Source organism: Haliaeetus albicilla, chromosome 8 (genome assembly GCF_947461875.1).
Source record: "Haliaeetus albicilla chromosome 8, bHalAlb1.1, whole genome shotgun sequence".
In the NCBI taxonomy this organism is placed as follows: Eukaryota; Metazoa; Chordata; class Aves; order Accipitriformes; family Accipitridae; genus Haliaeetus; species Haliaeetus albicilla.
Window position 1 is genome coordinate 31,858,257 of NC_091490.1, and position 20,202 is coordinate 31,878,458.

The window sequence follows — 20,202 nt, forward strand, 5'->3', positions numbered from 1 at the left end:
GGTTTATTTTCATTGAGTACTGCTTTTAAAACACAAGCTTTCCAGGGAAGACTGAGGTAAAAAGTATTCACATACTCTGACTTCCAAGCCTTGTTCAACCTTGCTTTCATAAAAATAATCACTACCCAATTAAAGAATTAATCATTCAGAAGAAAGGTGTTTCTGTTAAACTTGTTTCTAGCTAGTTCTTGTGCTATATTCAAGGTAGCATTCCCTAGCAGCACATAGTAAAACATAATTACCCACCATACTCCTATTTCTTCCACTAATATTTCATTCTTCTGAATGTACAACAGAGTAAGAGTCTGAGGAATGGCATGTCAGAAGGAAAGCAAATAAGCAGAACTTCGGGTGAATAAAGATCAACTGAGGGAAAATTATTAATTAAGTTCAATTAATAACTGAACTTAAATTGTTCAGTTGGAAAGCACCTGGTTTCTCAGTGATCCCAAGGAAGAAGATGGGAAGCAAAAAATTATTTCTGTATAAACCATCCTCATCTTGCTAATTGTCTCTCAACCAGCAAAGACTTGATGCCTTAACATGACACTACATGGAATTCTGAGTGAAAAAGATGCATTTGATACAAAACTGTGGTGATTAGCAACCCATTCTCTTTTCTTTGTTTCCAATGTAAATAATTTAAATCCTTTCTAAATACTACTAAAATATGAGGATGCATAATATACCCAAAGGAAACATATAGTGTAGTCTTTTCTCAGCTACCTTTCCTGGGAAGCCATTCAGGAGTATACCGAAGGCTTCTAGCATTGTTCAGAGGATCCAGGAGGAGCAAGGGATCCCCCTAAAGGAAAAAAGAACAAGTAACAGCGGGATGGCCACTTCACATGCTTGCTAGCTTCAGGTACTCATTTAGGACTAACTGTATTTGTTCTGGGGCTACTCAGCTTCTCTTGAATTCAAGGCACCATAACTTGGACTGCACTGAAGGGGCAAGTGAGCAGAATAAGAAACCTCAAGCACTGTGTGTAAAAAATAAAGGGAGCAAAAGACTAGTTCAAATAACATAACCACTATACCTCTAGAAGTTCTCCATTTTTAAGCCATGAGATTGTCGGAGGTGGCACAGCATCTGACTTGCATTCCAGTATAATTTGTCTGTTCTGCAGCACGGTGAGGTCCTGTGGACCACTGGTACCAGCAATGTTAGGAGGAACTGTTACAAAAATTAAGAAAAAAATAAACACCACACATATGAGCTAGTATTAAAATTACTCATGGGAAATTTCTAATTTCTCTCTTAAGTTTAAAATAAATGCAAAGCTACAGTATCATTAATTTGTCATATATTTAACACAGGTATTGAAAAGTAGAACATTTGTTTAACTGGTGAACCTGTTTCCTAATTCATACACTGGAAACTACTGTGACAGAAATTAAAGTCCCTTCTCAGTGAGAGTACCAGCATTTAAGCCAGACAGAGCAGAGATCACTGAAGTTCTGTAAACTGTTTATCAATAAACATGGGAGCTAAAATCTTCAAGAAGAAATCCAAGGCATATTGTAGAACTGAAGAAGTCCCATTTATACTTCCTTTACTATCATTACATTTTATGTACTCATTTCTAAGTACATTTCTTATCTATTATCATCTTAGTTTTTCAGTAGAAAAAGGTATCAGTATACTTCACATTCTTTCTCAGTAAGCACAATAAACTCAATCCAACTGAATACTGGTATCTATAAACTTCCTAGGTATTCAAAATATAAGACTTGGAATTATAATAGAAATCAGTTGCATCAGGTGGAAGTTTCCCTTTTAATTGTGTATCATGTTCAGAATAGTTACCTTTATTCTGAAATGTTAATTCTGATCATATGGTGTAATATCACTTTCTCAAAACACGTAATATTTCTTCTTCAGTAATATATAACTTATTAAATGAGATACTGATATGTACCTTAGCAGTTTATGCTTTGAAGGAATAATTTCTTTTCCTAAATTAAACTTACCATGCACTCTTACTAAATATTCCTTATCATCATCTCCTGCTGGGCTAGATGCCAAACATGTGTATCTTCCAGTGTCCTCCACCTAGAAACACACAAACAGCTTCAGCAGAAACCATAGAATATGGGAATAATTCAGAAAAACTGTGAAATATAAACATGGACAACAACATGTAACAGGCAGCACTTGAACACAAACACAATAAATAAAGAATGCCTGAAATAAATTCATAAAGTTCTTGAAAACTTCTTTATTTTACCATGGTAGAATTGTACACAGATTGCTTCAGAGTTGCAGGACCCCATAAAATCTCTCTGGATAATGTGTCTCCAGCAAGAACCCTTCTTTTTGTGATGCTTTTTGCAGCAGGTGATCAATAAAGACGGAACTGGCTATAGGTATTGTGTACTAAGGAAATCTTTTTGTGCACACAGACTCGTTAATACTTTTATGCTTTCTTCTTCCTACAAACTCTTCATTCTAAAGACAAGGAGCGGTTGCTTTATAAACAAAACGAGCAGCAATCAGTCCCAAGCCCTGTCCCACTTCTGTTTGGTGAACTTCAGTCTGGCTGTCCGCAGCTGAGTACAGCCTTAGTTTAGGCTGAGTACAGCAGGTTTTTAAAGGTTATTTTTCCCTGGACTCCTTTATTGTCTGAATTAATCTGAAAGTCTTTCTATTGTCTTTATTTTTTTTTTCTTAACTTGCACACAGATGACTGCAAATGCAGTTTTCTCTGTAATCTACAACTTATATATGTGAGAAGCAAATGGATATTAGGAAAATCCAAGCTAATGGAAAGAGAAGAAATGAAAAAAGGCTGAGGAGGAACTATAAAACACAAAAGAAGAAAAGCAAGAGATAGTAACAAGAGTCAAATAGGTAGGAAATGAACAAGAACAGATTACAGACACAGACTAAAACCAGAAATAACCCCAGAAAAAGGCAAGTCCCTAGCATTGATTGTTCTGCTTTGTAACAAGAAGTACCAATAAATAAAAAAATTACAGAACTCTGAAATAAACTTGGAGTAATAATGCTCAGAAGAGGCAGAAGTGCTTGGGCACTCTCAACCTATAATACTACTGCTTGTTCTGGATGGGAAACTCTAAGGCAAGGTTTGAAAAATATATTCTCTAACCACAAAGGCAGGTGGATGATTTTACAGAGGCTTTTTAGGACATCTCTTAAGATGGTCCTAATAGCAGGCAGTTCTGTGCACTCCTCTAGGGTTTGCAAAACTGAGCCTATTTGAAACAAACACTCCACCTGAGCACTGGTTATTCGAAGGACTTCTCTTAGGACATGAACATTATCATTCTGCAGAAGCGAGCGTCCATCCTTCATCCATGAGATTTTGGGGACTGGAATACCAGAGGAGATGCAGAGAAGTTCAAGAGGGTTGTTAACAACAACAGAGAGCTCTGCTGGCTCATCTGAACCATTGATGTGAGGTGGCTCTGTGGAAGGAAAAACATTCGAATTCTTTATTGGCTCAAAAAGTCTATAAAACATGATACACAGCCTTGTGGTTAGAGTTCGCAGAATTAGTCTACATTAGTATTATTTCTGACTGTGTCATGAACTCACTGAGTATCTCACGTAATTCCATCTGCCTATTAATTTGCATATTTTATGAGTTGGAATTATGAGTTTGAAAATGTTTTCATATTCCCAGGTAAAATACATTATAAGATATCAGTGAATATATTTATTAGCCCTTTAGCTGTTGTACCTTCAGCTATGCCATCTGCTGTGCTATCATCCTGTCAAGCTGAATTTCTACTAATGAAAGTTATTAATTTAAACCAAATTACTTTGTAAATTAGTTTACTATTAATTATAGCATATTTCAGTACTCAGGAAACATGAAAAAATATATACTATATTACATATCCACACATCTTTAGGTACATTCCATTTCCTTATTTCTCTTATTTATCCCAGTAAATGTTTCTTGAAAATACTCCTTATCCCTCGATATTTTTTTAATTGTTGTCCTGAGTAGATACTAATTTACAGCTCATATTTTGTTCATCCGAGGGGTTAACACTTACCCAGCACTTTTAGGGAAAAGTGCTTGCTGATATCTCCAGCTTCATTGGATGCTACACAAGTGTATTTGCCTGTGTCACCAATCTCTGCTTTTACAAAATGAAGGGCCATTCCTTGGTTACTTGACATCAGGTGAGCTCCAAGGCTTAAAGGATGTCCATTTTTAAACCAAGACATAGTGGGGGCAGGATTGCCATCAGTAAGACACTTCATCGAAGCTGAACTGCCTTTTACTACGGTCACATCCTCTGTTCCTCCTGCATTATCCAAGCTTGGTGGTACTGCCAAGAAACAAAGATCTGATTCATACAGAGTACAACCCAAGTGTTAATTCTGAATTTAAGAAAGTTGGAATGCAGCTACCCTTTTGCATTTCCCCACTTACATTCATGTTTAGCACATGCATTAAAATTCACTTAGAAATTATAGATTATTATTCTTTCTAAAAAACTTGTGACACATTATGGGTGCCAATTCAAGTAAGGACTCTTCTGGGGTTAAAACATTTTCCATTAAAAAAAACACATTGAAAAGTTAATCTTTCCCTCATGACTACCTATGTAAGATATACTTGTGCTTGTCTGCAACTTTATGTTGGTGAGAAAGAAAACTGAATATTAGGTTTAAGAAATTAAGAAATAAGAATCTTTACATAAAGCATTTCAGAGAAACTCACCAAAAACTTGAAGGTTGTAATGTTTGTTGTCCACTCCAGCCCTGTTAGACGCCACACAAGTGTACACACCAGTATCAGATATCTGCACTCGGGCAAGTCTAAAGAGAAAATCATTTTAAGCAAGCTGTAAATGGAATACATTATCTTTATTATGGCATGGTTTGGATCAAATTTTATTCTTGCTTCCAAAAATACTAGCAGAATTACACTGATACAGCAAAAGAGAACAGAAAACTCAGCTAGTTAAAATAGATGAAAACCAACCTGAGAATTTGCCCAGCTGACAGCAACCTGATTTGGGAGGAGACAGACAGAGGAAGGCCATTCTTCAGCCAGTTTATCTGTGGTGGTGGGGTTCCAGTAGCAGTACATTCAACATTTAAGGAGGTGTCCAAACGGGCAGTGAGGTCTTCTGGTTCATCTTTATTATTGGCTATTGTTGGAGGAACTACATTTTGTAAATGTTGAAAAGGAAGATATTAAAACTGGCTCTTAAAACCATTCCACATGTGTTACCTTGCAGGAAATCCTGCACCTAATGCCCCACAGGCAATTCAGTAAGAAGATCCCCATTTTTAAAAAGAGTAAATCCTCTAACAATAATATTGAGCATTAATAAATTATCATTTTACATATTTAAAATCAGATGCACTTTAGAATGATAGTGGAATTATCTCTTCGATTTGTCAGGCTGTGGCAAACAAGAGGGAGCTCAGAGCCTGAAGCTCATGGGTAGAGAATGACAATGCAGGTGGTCAGGCCTTACAGAGGATGGGCTGAACCACTTAAGGGCCAGATGGGACTTGGCAGTTCGCTGCCACTCAAACTTACCTATTGAAATAAACCTTAAATAAAGTGAAAGCTAGAATCATGCAGGAGGAAAGTTAGTTTATTAACTTCTAGATGTGTATGCTGACTTAATTTTTAAATATAGAAAATTTCAAAATGCCTGGTTAAGTATTCTGGCTGATTGTTGTAAAAGAACTGCTTTTTGTGTTTGGTGGTTTTACAAGTTAGTTTGAAAGCCTTGGTCTTGGGGGCAAGAAGGGACTCACTACATAAAGAAGGCTCAGCCACATGCAGTTCCAAGCTCTGGCTGACTTAAGATTCCATCACACCATGACAGTTGCATAGATAAGACCATCTAAGTTGGTTATTGCTTGAACCTCAATGAATACAAATTGACCAAAAAGGTCTCCACTGTTGTGTGGTGCCATTCTGTCCGCAAAAGATATGATGTGGTCATTCAGTATTGTTATTTATTTTGTCAAAGGTCACCTCTTGCTAGTCTGCTCATGCTCATAATTCCAATTGATTCTGAGTCTCTGTATAACTGGGACAGACACACTACTGTGAAACACTGCCTTATGCAGAGCTCTTCAGTCTTTCACACTAGTCATTATACTTAATGGACACATTTTTCACAAATTAAAATGTCCACTCTCTGCACTGCTAAAGAAGAGTTATGCTCACTATCTTCTGTATGTCAAATTGTGCAAGAGAAGAATTTAATCCAAAACTCTATAATTTTTCTTTTAAACACTAGGGACCTTTAACTATTAGTTCCCTACCATACTACTCTTGTTTTAGCTAATGTGCTTTGATTGGAATTATTGAAGATAAACTAATAGAACAAAAAAGATAGCAGTATCCTAGTAAATCAGCCCCAAGTGTATCTTTCTCTGCAAGAAAAACAAAAATCACTACAAGCAGAATTCCTCTATTATGAAATACACCAAAGGAATTAATTTCTGTTTATCCCAAAACACATTTACCAGTGATTTCAATCGTTTTGTCATTGACAGAACATCCTGTGTAATATACTGTGATATCTACAGTACATGAAATTGGAAACACATGCATGTAGTATTACACTGAAGACAGGCATTCATTTCTTGGCCCTCTCTTGGGAGCACTTACAAAGATAGGATTATAGACCAGATTTCAGTTTCACATCTGTGAAAACTCACCATATACATTCAAGTTGAAAATTCGGTCTTCCTCTCCTGCAGGATTAGTAGCCACACAAGTGTATTTTCCTGTATCAGAACTGAGAGCTCTGAAAATGTTTAATGTGCTGCCATCTGGAGTTACCCTACAAAGAAGGTTGTAAAATCCAGTGAGTTTGTTTACGTATTCCTATGACCTGGCAAATAAACAGTCAGTTTCGTACATTTAAATAAGCTACCTGTATCTATCTTCTTGGGAATTTGGTGAGAGAACCATTGGTTTTCTTGCAAAGTATTATTATTAGAGATAGGCTAGGGAGTTTTTCCTAGAGATGTCCTGTATTTAAACTTGTATTAGTATTCAATTCTAAGCAGGCTTTTGAAGAACCCATGATGAAAAGCATCAAGAGTAAAATGTTTCCATGTCTCAGGTCCTTCCCCTCCAAAGGAACTTAATGGAACTTATTGACATTAATAAACTTTAATGAACCTGATGAACTTTAATGGAATTTATTAGCTGAGAAAGGAATAGATATCATATACTTATCTCTGTATAAAAAAAATATAAATAAAAATCAAAGTAGTAACAAAGTATACTAGATTTATAGAAGCTAAAGAGAGAGATGATGTTCTTAACCTGGCTAAGCTAAGACTCAGGCTCTCTTTACACTTGCTCTGTAGGGCCCTCTTTTATGCTCCCTCTTAGGGTCCTCTGAGGTTTAAAATTACAGAAGATGACAATGCAGTGTCTGCTTATTTTTGCTTGCCTTATTCTTTGTAAATCATCACTGGCAACTGTTTTTCCATCTTTAAGCCATTGTATAATAGGCATGGGCACTCCATTGACATTGCAGACGAGCTGGATGCTTTCTCCCAGGAGGACACTGACCTCACTAGGTATTTCAGAGCCAACAATATCAGGAGGAACTGGAAATACATGATGGAGGGAAGAGAAGATTCATCAGCAAGAAACATAATCTAAACTGTAAAACTTACACTGCAGTAGCTCATAAGTACTAGCATTTATTGCAGTACCTTCATTCAAATCTAGTTTAGAAAGTACATGATTATGTTGTTAGAGGAGGTTCTGCAAAGATAAATTCAAAGCCACTTTAATAATTCCTTAAAACAGCTAATTTACAAAGTTATAAAAAACATGTATCTTTGCCATTATATTTAATATCTATAGTTATCTGCTTAAACAATGCTAACGTACAATATTATGACAAAATCCCATTTCATGAAACATCACAATGCACTGTAACAATTAAATGCCTGTTTAACTCTTGAGCATGTGCTTAGTGCACAGTCACATGCTCTATTGCATCAAGACTATCATATTCCTGTTAAGAGCCACACACTTACTCCATCTTAACCAGCAGCCATTTTTAGCCTGTTCTTCCAAAGAACAAGGATGACAGTCATGCTATCCATCAAGACTGTCAGTCCCACTAGTAAGTTTTGAGCATTTCAAGCTATTTCAGTCACATTTGATCAAACAAGCAGCTTGATATTCAATTCCTAAGCTTGGGGAAAAACTGGCAGACAGGCAGGGACACACACAAAAAACCAGCACCCCCAAGGAACGATTGCCATGACAAAGAGTTACTAGATGGCCAGCTATCACACATGGGTGTGCCTGCACACTCAGCTCACAGCTGATGCTCCCTCTTCTTCCTCAACCAGCAACTGTTGGTGTGGGAAAGGACGATGTCAGAAAGCCGGAGATGCTATATAATAGGTGTATTACTGGACAGGGGAGGGAACTAGTGCAATTAATGGGGATAAGTCATTAGGAACAGAGGAAAACAAAGATAGTTGCAGTGCAAGGCAGGAGACAATTCCGAAACAAATAAGGGTTTCTCATCTTAGCAGGCGGGGAAAAAAAAAATCATAAGGAAATTCTGCCAGTATTTCTTTGCTGTGTCCTCCTATTTGCTATTGCAAAAAAGGCAAGTGGTATCACTGCTTCTGAAACCATCTATGTGTGGTGCTCCACACTCAATCAACCAGCGTAGCTTCAGTGTTCAGCAGGAGGAAGGATGTGATAAGCAGCAAACACACACAGCCTTCCTGATTGCTTTCAAGTTATGTCATCTCAGTGTCTCTAGTACAGAGACAGTGTCATACTCAACCAATTATTAACCAGTTCTGCTCACTGCACTCTCATGCCTTACCTTGGATAGAAAGCACATAACTTTTCTGAGCTTTTCCCTCTATATTTGAGGCAATACATGTGTAGGTCCCACTGTCTAGAAGCTGAGAGCGAGCGATCTGAAGCTTGCTTCCACCAGATAAAATATGAACTTCAAGAGAATCAGAGTTTTCTGAAAATATGTAAACAGGTAGTCATTCCAAACCAGGCCACAGAGATCAAACACATTTTGAGAATTTTTTTCATCAAAATTTCAAAACAAAACAAAGATTCAGATCAGTTAACATAAGAGTCTGCCTAGAGACAGATGAAGAAGAAACAAAAAATAGGCAGCAAATAGCACAGTGGTGCCCCAAAGGGGGAAAAAAGAGCAGAAAGAGCGTGAGAGAATGTTACCTATTGGTTTTCCATCCTTAAGCCACACTAATGTTGGTGGAGGAATTCCAGTAGCATCGCATGCAAAGGTAACAGGATTACTGATAGTTTCATTGACCAACTCTTGTTCAGGGCCTTCTATATTTGGTGGCACTATAAATTGAATGGAAGCAATAAGAATGGTTTGGTTATCAAATATTTTTATAAACTGATTTTGAATTGTCTACTCCACAATGTCTATGGTATTATAATAACTACTGCAGATAATGCAGAGTATGCTCACCATAAATATTAAGATGGAAATTTTTATCATCTCGCCCTGCAATATTTATGGCTTTGCACACATATTGGCCCGTGTCAGAAACCTAAAATAAAAATAAATTAAAAAAAACTTATTATGGAGTCTTATTTTAATGTTACAATTTAGAGATATTAACAGCCTTTGCCTCTGCCAGCTCAAGGTCCTTTTCACAGAATGAAAGGCCTCCAGCAAATACATCTCCTATGCACAGCTAGTAGAAAACACCAATAAAGGGCAAAACAATTGCTTAACAGTAGCAGAGTAGTGGCAGATGCAACATTCCAAAAGCCTGGCCTACCTCTGCACCCTTGATTTGTAATGTTTGCCCGTCTGCTAAAATCTCCACATTTGCAGACTCTGAAATTAGGCGCCTGTTCTTGTACCAGGTGATGACTGGTGGTGGAATAGCATTGGATTCACACTCTAACGTCACCGGGGTCCCCACTCTCACGTTCAGCACTGTCAGTGAGGTTCCACTATGGTCTTTGATGCTTGGGGGCACTGTAGAAGAAACTCAGAGTTATTTCTGCCTTTTTTTGGTGAGAGGGCAGAAAACAACCTAATAAAAATAAATATAAATTACTGCATTTTCAAAGCAATAGGTATTATTTCAGAAAATAGTAAAAAACAAACCAAGGACAGTTAGGAAACTCTTCTTCTGACTTTCCCCAGCTTGGTTTCTGGCAATACAAGTATATTCACCATCATCTAGTAGTTTGGCTCGGGGAATCTGCAGAGTCCGAGCACCTGAAGTAAAGAGAGAAGGTCTGAGATTTATTTGTGGTTATTGTGTCAATCTCAAATGCTATTTTAAAATTCCAGGTCCAACAGACTGAGCACAGGCACTAAATTAACCTCAGATTCAAAAAAGCCCTGCACTGCCATTGCTTTTTAAGGTTCTTAAATCCTTAAAAAAAAAAAAAAAATCCAGACAAGAGAACTAAAATTTTAGGGTAAATTTCATTAGCACTGTTAATTACAAGTTTGGGCCACAAATACTCCTTTTAGACCTGTTTGTTTAGTAGCTGCTAATGGCTGTCTCCTAACATAACTATGCCCTTTCCCCTTACCTCTGTCACTATCCCATTCTTTACTCCCCAGTCTTACCTGTCTCCACTCGTGAAGCTACTTACTGCCTGTGTCTACATTACTAATCTGCACAGATGCCTCTACTGCCATTAAGCAATTTCCAGGCCTGTGCCTTAGCTTATGCAGTAACACAGCCCCCAGTCAGATGATACCAGCAAGACAGGGCTGAGCAACACACAAATGATCTTCACTTGATACCCTGGGCTGAAGATAAGCAGCGGGAGCAGAAGTGACACAGACGCTCATGGACCTTATTTAGTGAGGAGCTTCAGAAGGTTAAGGAGACCTCAGAACACAAGGACTTCTTCCTGAGAGTTCAGCAGGGTTAATCCAGTTTCCCACTGAAGTCAATGGGAAGCTTTTCACTTTTTGTCATCTAACCCAGCAGAATTTATCTTACCCTCTGTCCAATTTCTGATCATTTCTTTGAAAGGTGAGTCAAAGTGACTCAATTTTGATCAATACCTATATCAGAGCACCTCTGTTATGTGACTTGCCCTCTAGTCTTTTCCACACAGTTTATTTCAGTGCTTTCAGTCCAAGCCACTTTTCTTTAAAAAAAGTGAACCCACCCAACAGCCAAGAAATTATTAAACACAGTAGGCCAAGTGTCTTGTCTACTCACTGGAGCAATACTAAGAACATACTGGCTCCATAAATAGTGGCCATGGTCCTTATCAAGACAAACCAGACAGAAGTTGAGTCCAAAGGCTGTAGAAATAGCTGAGATTCCTCACCAGGCACAATAAAAGTGTTGGTATTCGAACTGATAGGTTTTCCATTCTTGAGCCAGCTGAGATCAGGAGGTGGAAAGCCAGTGACCTCACAAGTCAGAGAGATGAAATTATTCACCACCACAGTCAAATTCTCAGGATTAGTACCAACAACAATTGGAGGAACTGCAGAGAAAGATACATTAACAGTATCTATCACAGCATCAGCAAACAATATTCTACAAGATCCTGATTTACTAAAATAAAGCTGAATTGCGGAGTTTTGCCAAAGGGTCAAGTTGCAAGAATCTTTCACATTCTACGAATGGATCTGCTGCTTTTTGGATGCATCTGGAAATATGACTGAAGCCAATCTAATGATCATTCCTGTTCCTATAATTCACAAAAATTTCAATGCTTTCATTTGCAATCCTTCTGTGTTTGAGGTTGGGAAGGCTAATCAACCTATAAGAGGTCCTGCAGTTCCTGACTAATGCACTATCAATTTTAAAATGCTGTACTCATAGGACATTTGCTATGTAAGGCAGGACTGACTACATTTACCTTGTCAGGATATGTAGTATGACTAAGTATCATTTCTTCCTGATATTGTATTGCTCCTATTCTTTCTGAAATAGTCCATTTTCTCATTACAGAGAACGAAAAATGATTCCTTCTGTTACAGTTCAGAGTTCTTCTGTTAACCAGACAAACCTGTTGTTTAATAGTGAGCTAAGCAGTTTAAAATTCTGGCATGCAAGCATTGCTCTAAGGGGTGCATTTTTAAGCTTACAATTCCCAGTATTTTTAAATACAAGAATATTTTGAAATTTGACCTTTCTAAAAGAACTATTTAAAATGAAATAGCTGTAAATCTCTTCCTTTTAATAAACCCCAAGTTTTAGTTTCCATGTTTTTGCAGTGTGGATATATAAAACACTTAAGAGGAAAGCATAAGCATGTTCTTGGCTCTATTGGGCAGAAAAATCATTCCAAAGAACACATGGAATCCTCTTCTTCAAAGACAGAAATGTTAAAGTATTTTGGACCATATCCACCAAAAATACTCCAGCTGCTGTCACTTGAATGACACAAAACAGTCATTAAGCCAAGTTTATTGCTCCTCTGTGGCACTGCAGAAACAAGAGGAGTCAATGTAAATGGGTGAATTCAGTCCATATTTTTCAGCTTGGAATAACTGAAGATTATTTCCCTGATAATGAGCATAAAATGGTTCACTGAATAAATGGAAGAATTCTGATCTGATGACATTTTATAGTCATTTGTATTTATCTACTTTTACAGTTACTTTCCCCCAGATGTGATTATTAGCAGTGCAAGACAGTGGGCAATTTAATATACAGGGACAAATCTGAGCTATCTTTTAATGAACTTTGCTTAAACTATGTAAATGGTAGATTTCAAATTCTGCAGCCCCCACTGCATGCACAAAGCACTCACAAACGCACCACAGGTCATCTGCATATGCAAATGTCTTTGTATGTGCATAGAGATGCAGTAATGGGCTTAATTTTAGTATTCAGCGTGAAAATTACCTATTTATTATGTAAGGGTTGAGATTTATATATAACCTATATATTAGGTTAAGGGCTGAGATTTTAAAACTGGATGCTTATATTCAATGTTTTAGAAGGTTTTATTTTAGTTTTATTACTCACCTTTGAGACAAGAAGTGAATTTTTCAACTTATTAAAAAGCATCATCTTTAATATTTTATTTAAATTTATGAAAGCAGTTCCATTAGAAACATACAAAAATGCTGGAAAATAACCTTTTTTTGACACTGACAAAGCAAAGATCATGCTGCTTAGTGATAATGCATTTTCATCAGGGCTTCACCCTGCATGGCCCTTTCCTGAACAGCTATAGTCTAATTTTTCAAATGAAACTACATTCATAGAGAATAATAGAACTAAATTGGTAATACTGTTGAGCTAGAATTCAAGCTTCATTCAAATATTTCTTTTAAAATAATAGTATTAGACAATAGTTATTATAAACAAATATTTTAAAGAGAGGAAGTTATAATTAAAACACAAATGTCAAGAAAAGCAAAATATTTTGATCTAAAAACAAAACTCAGACATCAGGAAATCTGGATAGACTCCACTGAAAGAAAATAACTTCTCAGAGAATGACTCCAAGGCAAATTCTTCCCATGACAGTGTTATTTTGGGCTAATTGTATTATGAGTAGAAAAAAAGCACTATAAATTTGTTTCATTTAGTATGTAAATTTTCTGCATGTGTGAATGAGAAAAAAAATTATTTCTTCTGTATGTAATAACCTGAATCATCAGATTCCTGGGATGCTGGTACTATATTTAAGTGAGAGAGAAAGAAGACAGCACTTGGTTTACTAGCTAGTATGTAATACATAAGATCAGCTAGCTAACAAGGATGTGAAAAAGGAAACCGATCATATGTAGAAGACTGTGATACAAGTCTCCAAATCATACTGTGAAAGCAGATAAAGATGTAGCTGCCAGTATTCTTTGGTATGTTTTAAAATGTAATGGTGGAGATGAATTTGTGGGAATAATGCTTATTTGATCTTCAATTCAGAATGGAAAGCTGAAAGTGGTGGAATGAAGAGTGGGTAAAAGGGGAAGTTAGGGTTTACTCTGAAATGTTAATTAGAGATACCGTGATTTTCTGAATCTATCAGGAGAGGTAAGGGAAGGTGATGGAGAGACTGGTTTTTTTAAATAAGGGAAAATGTCTTAATTTCTTGATCATATATGTTTTAGACTTATGACGCTGAAGGCCAAAATTTATTTTAACCCTATTCTAACTCCACAACAAAACAAAAAATAGAGAACAGAAAGGAATCTTAAAGGGTAAATTTTTTAAAAGTAAGCTTTCACAATGCTGTAACTCTTTGTTTAATGCTTTCTAATAATTAAATTTCTTGGAAAATGCATTTTATGAACATTTTGAAACAGATTATAATCTAACCTGTTTGTAATTCATGATTTCAGGGCTTAGCAACCCCTACACAGTGTACACACAGAGCCACTACACAAGGCTCCCTCAATAATAATTTCCACCTATGTGGAATACATATAAGGGAGCTAAAGCCACGTGGTATCAAAAGCCATGTGTTGCCAAGGTACTTTAAACTTACATTTGATTTCTGGTATGTCAGAATCTCCGTTACACCCAATAAGATGACTTACACGCATAAAGCTAAGTATGTGCCTAAGCACTCTGCTAGAATTAACATATTCAAGCTAAACTAACGTTTGAAAGAATACAATCAGAAAATTATGGATTATTGTACTTACCATGAACATTTAGGTTAAAATACTTCTTGGCGCTTCCAGCTATGTTTTCCACAATGCAGACATACCTGCCAGTATCTGTTATTCGGGAATTCAAAATCTAAGGGCAGGAGGGGGGGAGGAAAAAAAAAAGATGGTTGTTGAGCTAATACATAAGACAACTTACAGTCAAAGAACCAAGTGGAGACAATTAAGCTCGGCTTTCTTTTGTTTTAATAGTCTTTTTTTGTTTTAATAGCTTCATCCAATTTAATTCATTGATAGGAAGGGGGGGTTCTTCAGAATACACTATTTTCTTAAAGAAAGAAAAAAGAAAAATGTGGTACATCTTGCAATAATTAAACTCTATTAGGGAAACTTGGATATAACTGGCAGCAACAGGTTGCCCTCCACAAGCCAACATTATTTTAAATCAAGTGATTTCACTGATGCAGTTCACAGCGCGACCCGACAAACAGTTGGGTCAGCAGAACTGAGGGAACTACACAGGATTGAGAAGAAGCAGCTGAAGGACAGGAACAAGGGACAAAAAACTCCTTAGGTTTGCAGCACCCTGTAGAAAAAAAAAATTCAGAATCGCACACTCAGCAAATCTAAACAGTTTTGTCTTTATTGGCAGCTTGTGTTTGTGATGTTAAAAATCAGTTTTTCACTAAGAGCTACCTGTAACCTCTTTCCATTAGACAAAAGTGTGTGTTTGTCATCTTCTGCTAGGAGATGGCCATCCTTTTGCCAGGTAATACTTGGAGAAGGGCTGCCACTTGCAACACAGTCCATCACTGCAACCTTGTTCACAAGCACAGTCACTTCTTCAGGCAGATCACCATCAGCTCCACTGATGGACGGTGGTACTACAAAAGAGCAAAATGTGATAAGAATACTGTGACTTAGTACCTCTCAGTGTTTTCTGTTCTGTTGTGCATTTTGTTTTGGTTTGCTGTTTGTTTTTTTTTTTTTTAAGATTGCAGACCAATCTTTTAGATTGGATTTTTAGAAGAAAGTAGTGAAATCTTCAGTGAATACAGTGAAAGATAGTAAAATCCCAAGAGTAGTTCAGCTGGAACCAATCAGTATAACTCAAAGGACTGCATGAGTACTATGCTTATTCACAGTGGCTGTAAAGAAGAACAGGTGAAAACTCATTTTCCAGTTAGTCTATCATGTTCTTTGTTGTCAGAACAAAAGAGGATTTCCAAGGCAGGACCCCTTCCTAACAATAAATCAGTGTTTTCAGTGGTAGATAGAGAAATAGAAGTGAAAAAATAAACGTTTCCCAAGGCAAAAACCTTGACTACATCAACAGACAATGCAAGCAGTATACAAAAGCTTTCTGTGCAATGTTTGTAACCAAATCATACAAAATGGACTCTGCAGGCATTCAATGGTTGATCTAAATCATCAATTCCCTTAAGCCTTTGGGAGTTCTGCAGGTATTTTAGAAAATTATGACCAAAATAAGGATAGAGAAAAGTCTAGTAGGTCAGAAGTTTGAATTGGAAACTGGATAGGGAACAAGAGATACCAAGATAAAACCTGGATTTCTACATATACTTTTGTTTCTGGTGAAGCGTGATAGGGGTAACACAATTGAGCTCCTGTAACAATAACCTAAAAACATACTGAACTAACAACATTAATACTACTTTCATGCAATTCTGTATACTTCTACAAAACTCTAGCACCTTTTATAACCACATTTATTTCATAGTTTACAAACATGCAGAATTTATAAACTGTAAAAACATTAAGTAAACCTGGACTATGATGCTTCATTAGTTTCCACAGAACTCTTTTTTTGTCATTAAAAAGAAAAAGGAAAGCAGGAAAGCTCACAGAGCACGCGGACATCGTAATGAATGGAATCCTCCCCAGCTTCATTTACTGCCACACACATGTATCTTCCAGCATCTTCAGCCTGTGCCCGTGGAATCTGCAACACTCGGCCTCCTGGAAGGAAAATGAATTCAAGATTTAAATGCAGCATCAAGCAGTTTCCATCATTTCCACACCACATCTCACTAGACACCTGAGCAAGCAAATTGATGAATGGTCAGCATTTGTTCTGAATTATAAGTAACTAAAGACTTTTATTTCCTAGTTACTTTTTCTACTGGCAGATACTTGGAATTCAGCAATGTTCATACTGAAATGTTAGAAAAAAAGTAATTAATTCCACATAAAGGAATAACATTCTTCAGCCATATGCAGCCAGACATTAACCTTCAATATTTCTCAGCAAGGTGACAGAAAACTAATAGGCAAAAGTAAATAAGCACAGAATATTCTTGTAAAGCTGTTCCAAACTGAAAAAATTTACTTCTGAGGCTTATAGGTACTGTTCCTCTATTTCTATATTCCTACCATTCAGGTACTCTATTCCTCATTTCAAGCATAGCCACATAAATAGCTTCATAAAGAGAGGACATATTAGGAATACATTTTGGGAGTGGTTGTCACTGGTCTCCCAACAGATAAGCAATAGATAGACAAAAAGACATTATCCCCACCACTGCCCTTCTTTACACACACCATCCCAAAACCATCCTCTGCACAGAAAGGCTCCCTTTTTGTACTCTCAGCGTTATAAGCACCTCTTTCCCTTTCCCCTATGAGGTTAAGTAGGAGCTCATGGCCATTTTTTTTGCTGGAAACATTATTTCCATGCCTGACTCCCTGGTTAAGAGGCTTTTCTACTCCAATTATGATTTTGCGAAAGCAAAACTTGATAAGGAAATAAATCAGGAACATGTCAGAGAGAAGGTATCATCGTTGTATTTTTTTTTCAACACATCATATGAAAGTTAAATGGTCACATTCACACCATTTTAGGGACTACTTTTTAAACGAAAGAAGGAAACAGCTTAAGTCCAAGGACTGGAGAGAAACATTTCCTGTCAAGAAAGTCCGAAAAGAACATTAAAGCAGTGCTTTGAAGGGGAAAAATTTGCTATTACTATACAAATACTAGCACTAACACCGTTTCTTAAGAGAGTGACATTTTAATACTCACCTGGTAATATTAGTATTTTATCACTAGAGCTCAGAGGATAGCCATCTTTATACCACGTAAGAACTGGAGGAGGAACAGCAGTGGTCTCACAATACAGTGAAAGGGGATTGTTGACAATCACATCTTTATTTTCTCCACCTCTTCCTGTATCTACTGTGTTACCAGCTTCCCATTCTTTATAAGGCTTTTGGAAACTAGGAGGAACTACAACCAAGGAGGGGGATAATGTTAGAATTTTACAGCAGAAATAGCTAGTTTTAAAGTCAAGAAATTAAAAGATACTGTAATTGTTAAATAGCAGCAATAAAAATTAAGTGTATTAAATTAACCTCTTCCCCAACTTAAATTACCCAGGAAAATTCTAGTTCTTTTCATAAGAATGAACAACTGAGCAATCTAATATTTTCTGAACGCTAATAAATAACAGTGCAAGAAGACCTGATAACAAAACACAGAGGGTATTAATCAACAATAATACTTAAATAGTAAGCTATCTGGTTTCACTCAAGCTCTAATTTTGTCTAAGTTTTCAGAAATGACTAATGATTGTTCTCTTGCATTTACATACAGCGTGTAGGCCAACAGGATGCTTATGTCTGGGGCCTCTAAGTACTACTCAAGAGATAAATAAAATATGACGTCTTAATTTAAGCAAAATTAAAACTTTTTCATGTCATTTAGAGGAAGATCAGAGTTACTATGTGTCCTGGTTTCCGCTGGGATAGAGTTGATTGTCATCCTAGTAGCTGGTACGGTGCTATGTTTTGAGTTCAGTATGAGAAGAATGTTGATAACACTGATGTTTTCAGTTGTTGCTCAGTAGTGTTTAGACTAAAGTCAAGGATTTTCCAGCTTCTCATGCCCAGCCAGCGAGACAGCTGGAGGGGCACAAGAAGTTGGCACAGGACACAGCCAGGGCAGCTGACCCAAACTGGCCAACAGGGCGTCCCATACCGTGTGGCGTCCCATCTAGTTTAGGAACTGGGGAGTGGGGGGCAGGGGATCACCGCTCGGGGACTAGCTGGGCATCGATTGGCGGTGCTAAGCAATTGCACTGCGCATCATTTGTACATTCCAATCCTTTTATTATTACTGCTGTCATTTTATTATTGTTATCATTATCATTATTAGTTTTTTCTTTTCTGTTCTATTAAACCGTTCTTATCTCAGCCCACGGGTTTTACTTCTTTTCCCAATTTTCTCCGCCATCCCGCTGGGTGGCGGGGGGGGAGTGAGTGAGCAGCTGCGTGGTGTTTAGTTGCTGGCTGGGGTTAAACCACGACACTGTGTTATTCCACTGACTTCAGAAACACTGCATATGTCACAAAACATGAAAGAAAGAATAATCAAATAGTGTATTTCTTAAAGATGAGCAAAATATACATGAAAATAAAAATCACACAAAACACAAAAGTATTGTATTAGACCAAGCAGGTGTAAAGGATACAAAATTATAAAGAATTCCAGCATCCCACAACATTAGAAAAGGAGGCTATCAGAAGAATTTTATTATCGGAACTCTGTTTACCTTGTATATTTACATCAAATTCCACTTCATCCTCTCCAGCAATGTTGGATGCCAGGCAAGTATAACGACCTGTGTCTGATACTTGAGCCTCCTTAATCTGCAGAGTATGGCCACTAGTTTGGATAATGATATGATCATCTGGTTTAAATGGCTGCAATTTAATTTTACATGGAAATTAATACTTGGCAAAACATACACTAGAAATAGCCATATTTGTGGAAGTAATACGATATCATCTCTCTTTTGGTCAAATTCAGGTTCTTTCAAAATCCTTCCTAAGGCAGTACATATATATATATATATGTATGTTTTGGTATTTCCTCTGCTTTGATACCACTACTAACAGAATATCCTTCAGGTTTTGTTAATGCTTCCAGCAAGGCCCACTTTCAATCTATGCAAAGAAAGCAGTTGCTTAGGACACTAAATTACTGTGGGTCACCAGTTAGGACACAGTCCTAAGCTAGGTGCTCCTGGGATGGTAGCCTTGGCCACAGGCGGTGCAGCCCATCTCTCCTCTCATCTGCTCTTCCCTCCCCTCAAACCAAAAGCTCTTCCTCCCTGAGTAAGCTTGATCAAGCTCCAAGTTCCTGGAGGCAGTCTTCTTTTCATGGTTGTCAGAAACTCTGCATCTTCACCTCAGCAATGCCATTCCCATCAAGCAAGGCCTCTCATGACATCTGAATAAATCAGGCCAATTCAATCCCTGAACTCAACTGGCCAAGTTGATGAGCTGATGGAAAACCTACACATGTAAAACTATTGGTTTTCTAGGAGGTGAACAACTCATTCTAACTCACTCTACAGCCACACAACCACTAGGATCTGCTGCCCAGCAAGGACACAATGTGAACAGAACAGATGCAGCAGCAATGCAGAGATACACAGAATTAGACATTACTGTCCCTAGAATTTACATCACACATGACAGTAGAGACTACAGTAATCCAACCTGTATCTCTTAATAATGAAAACGGAACACATTAGGGAGTCAGCACTGAACTCCTGGCCTGCAGGGGACAATTAATTTAGTCCATGGATGTAAGTAAAAGCCATTTACCCAGGGGCAACCTAA

The 20,202-nt window shown here is 37.3% G+C and overlaps 1 protein-coding gene across 1 annotated transcript in view; it reads right to left on the reverse strand.

Annotated features, from left to right (window-relative positions):
• The window catches only part of HMCN1 (hemicentin 1), a 210,070-nt gene that overhangs the window by 41,975 nt on the left and 147,893 nt on the right, over positions 1-20,202 (reverse strand). Inside the window, exons 53-71 of the mRNA XM_069789569.1 lie at positions 19,128-19,278; positions 17,600-17,803; positions 16,423-16,536; positions 15,253-15,440; positions 14,593-14,689; positions 11,310-11,471; positions 10,117-10,230; positions 9,782-9,984; positions 9,466-9,547; positions 9,204-9,335; positions 8,830-8,979; positions 7,420-7,579; positions 6,674-6,798; positions 4,968-5,151; positions 4,704-4,801; positions 4,030-4,308; positions 3,242-3,432; positions 1,975-2,056; positions 1,041-1,177 (exon numbers count right to left, since the gene is read on the reverse strand). Coding sequence (XP_069645670.1) covers positions 1,041-1,177; positions 1,975-2,056; positions 3,242-3,432; positions 4,030-4,308; positions 4,704-4,801; positions 4,968-5,151; positions 6,674-6,798; positions 7,420-7,579; positions 8,830-8,979; positions 9,204-9,335; positions 9,466-9,547; positions 9,782-9,984; positions 10,117-10,230; positions 11,310-11,471; positions 14,593-14,689; positions 15,253-15,440; positions 16,423-16,536; positions 17,600-17,803; positions 19,128-19,278 — 2,853 coding nt within the window. The remainder of the gene's footprint in view (positions 1-1,040; positions 1,178-1,974; positions 2,057-3,241; positions 3,433-4,029; positions 4,309-4,703; positions 4,802-4,967; positions 5,152-6,673; positions 6,799-7,419; positions 7,580-8,829; positions 8,980-9,203; positions 9,336-9,465; positions 9,548-9,781; positions 9,985-10,116; positions 10,231-11,309; positions 11,472-14,592; positions 14,690-15,252; positions 15,441-16,422; positions 16,537-17,599; positions 17,804-19,127; positions 19,279-20,202) is intronic.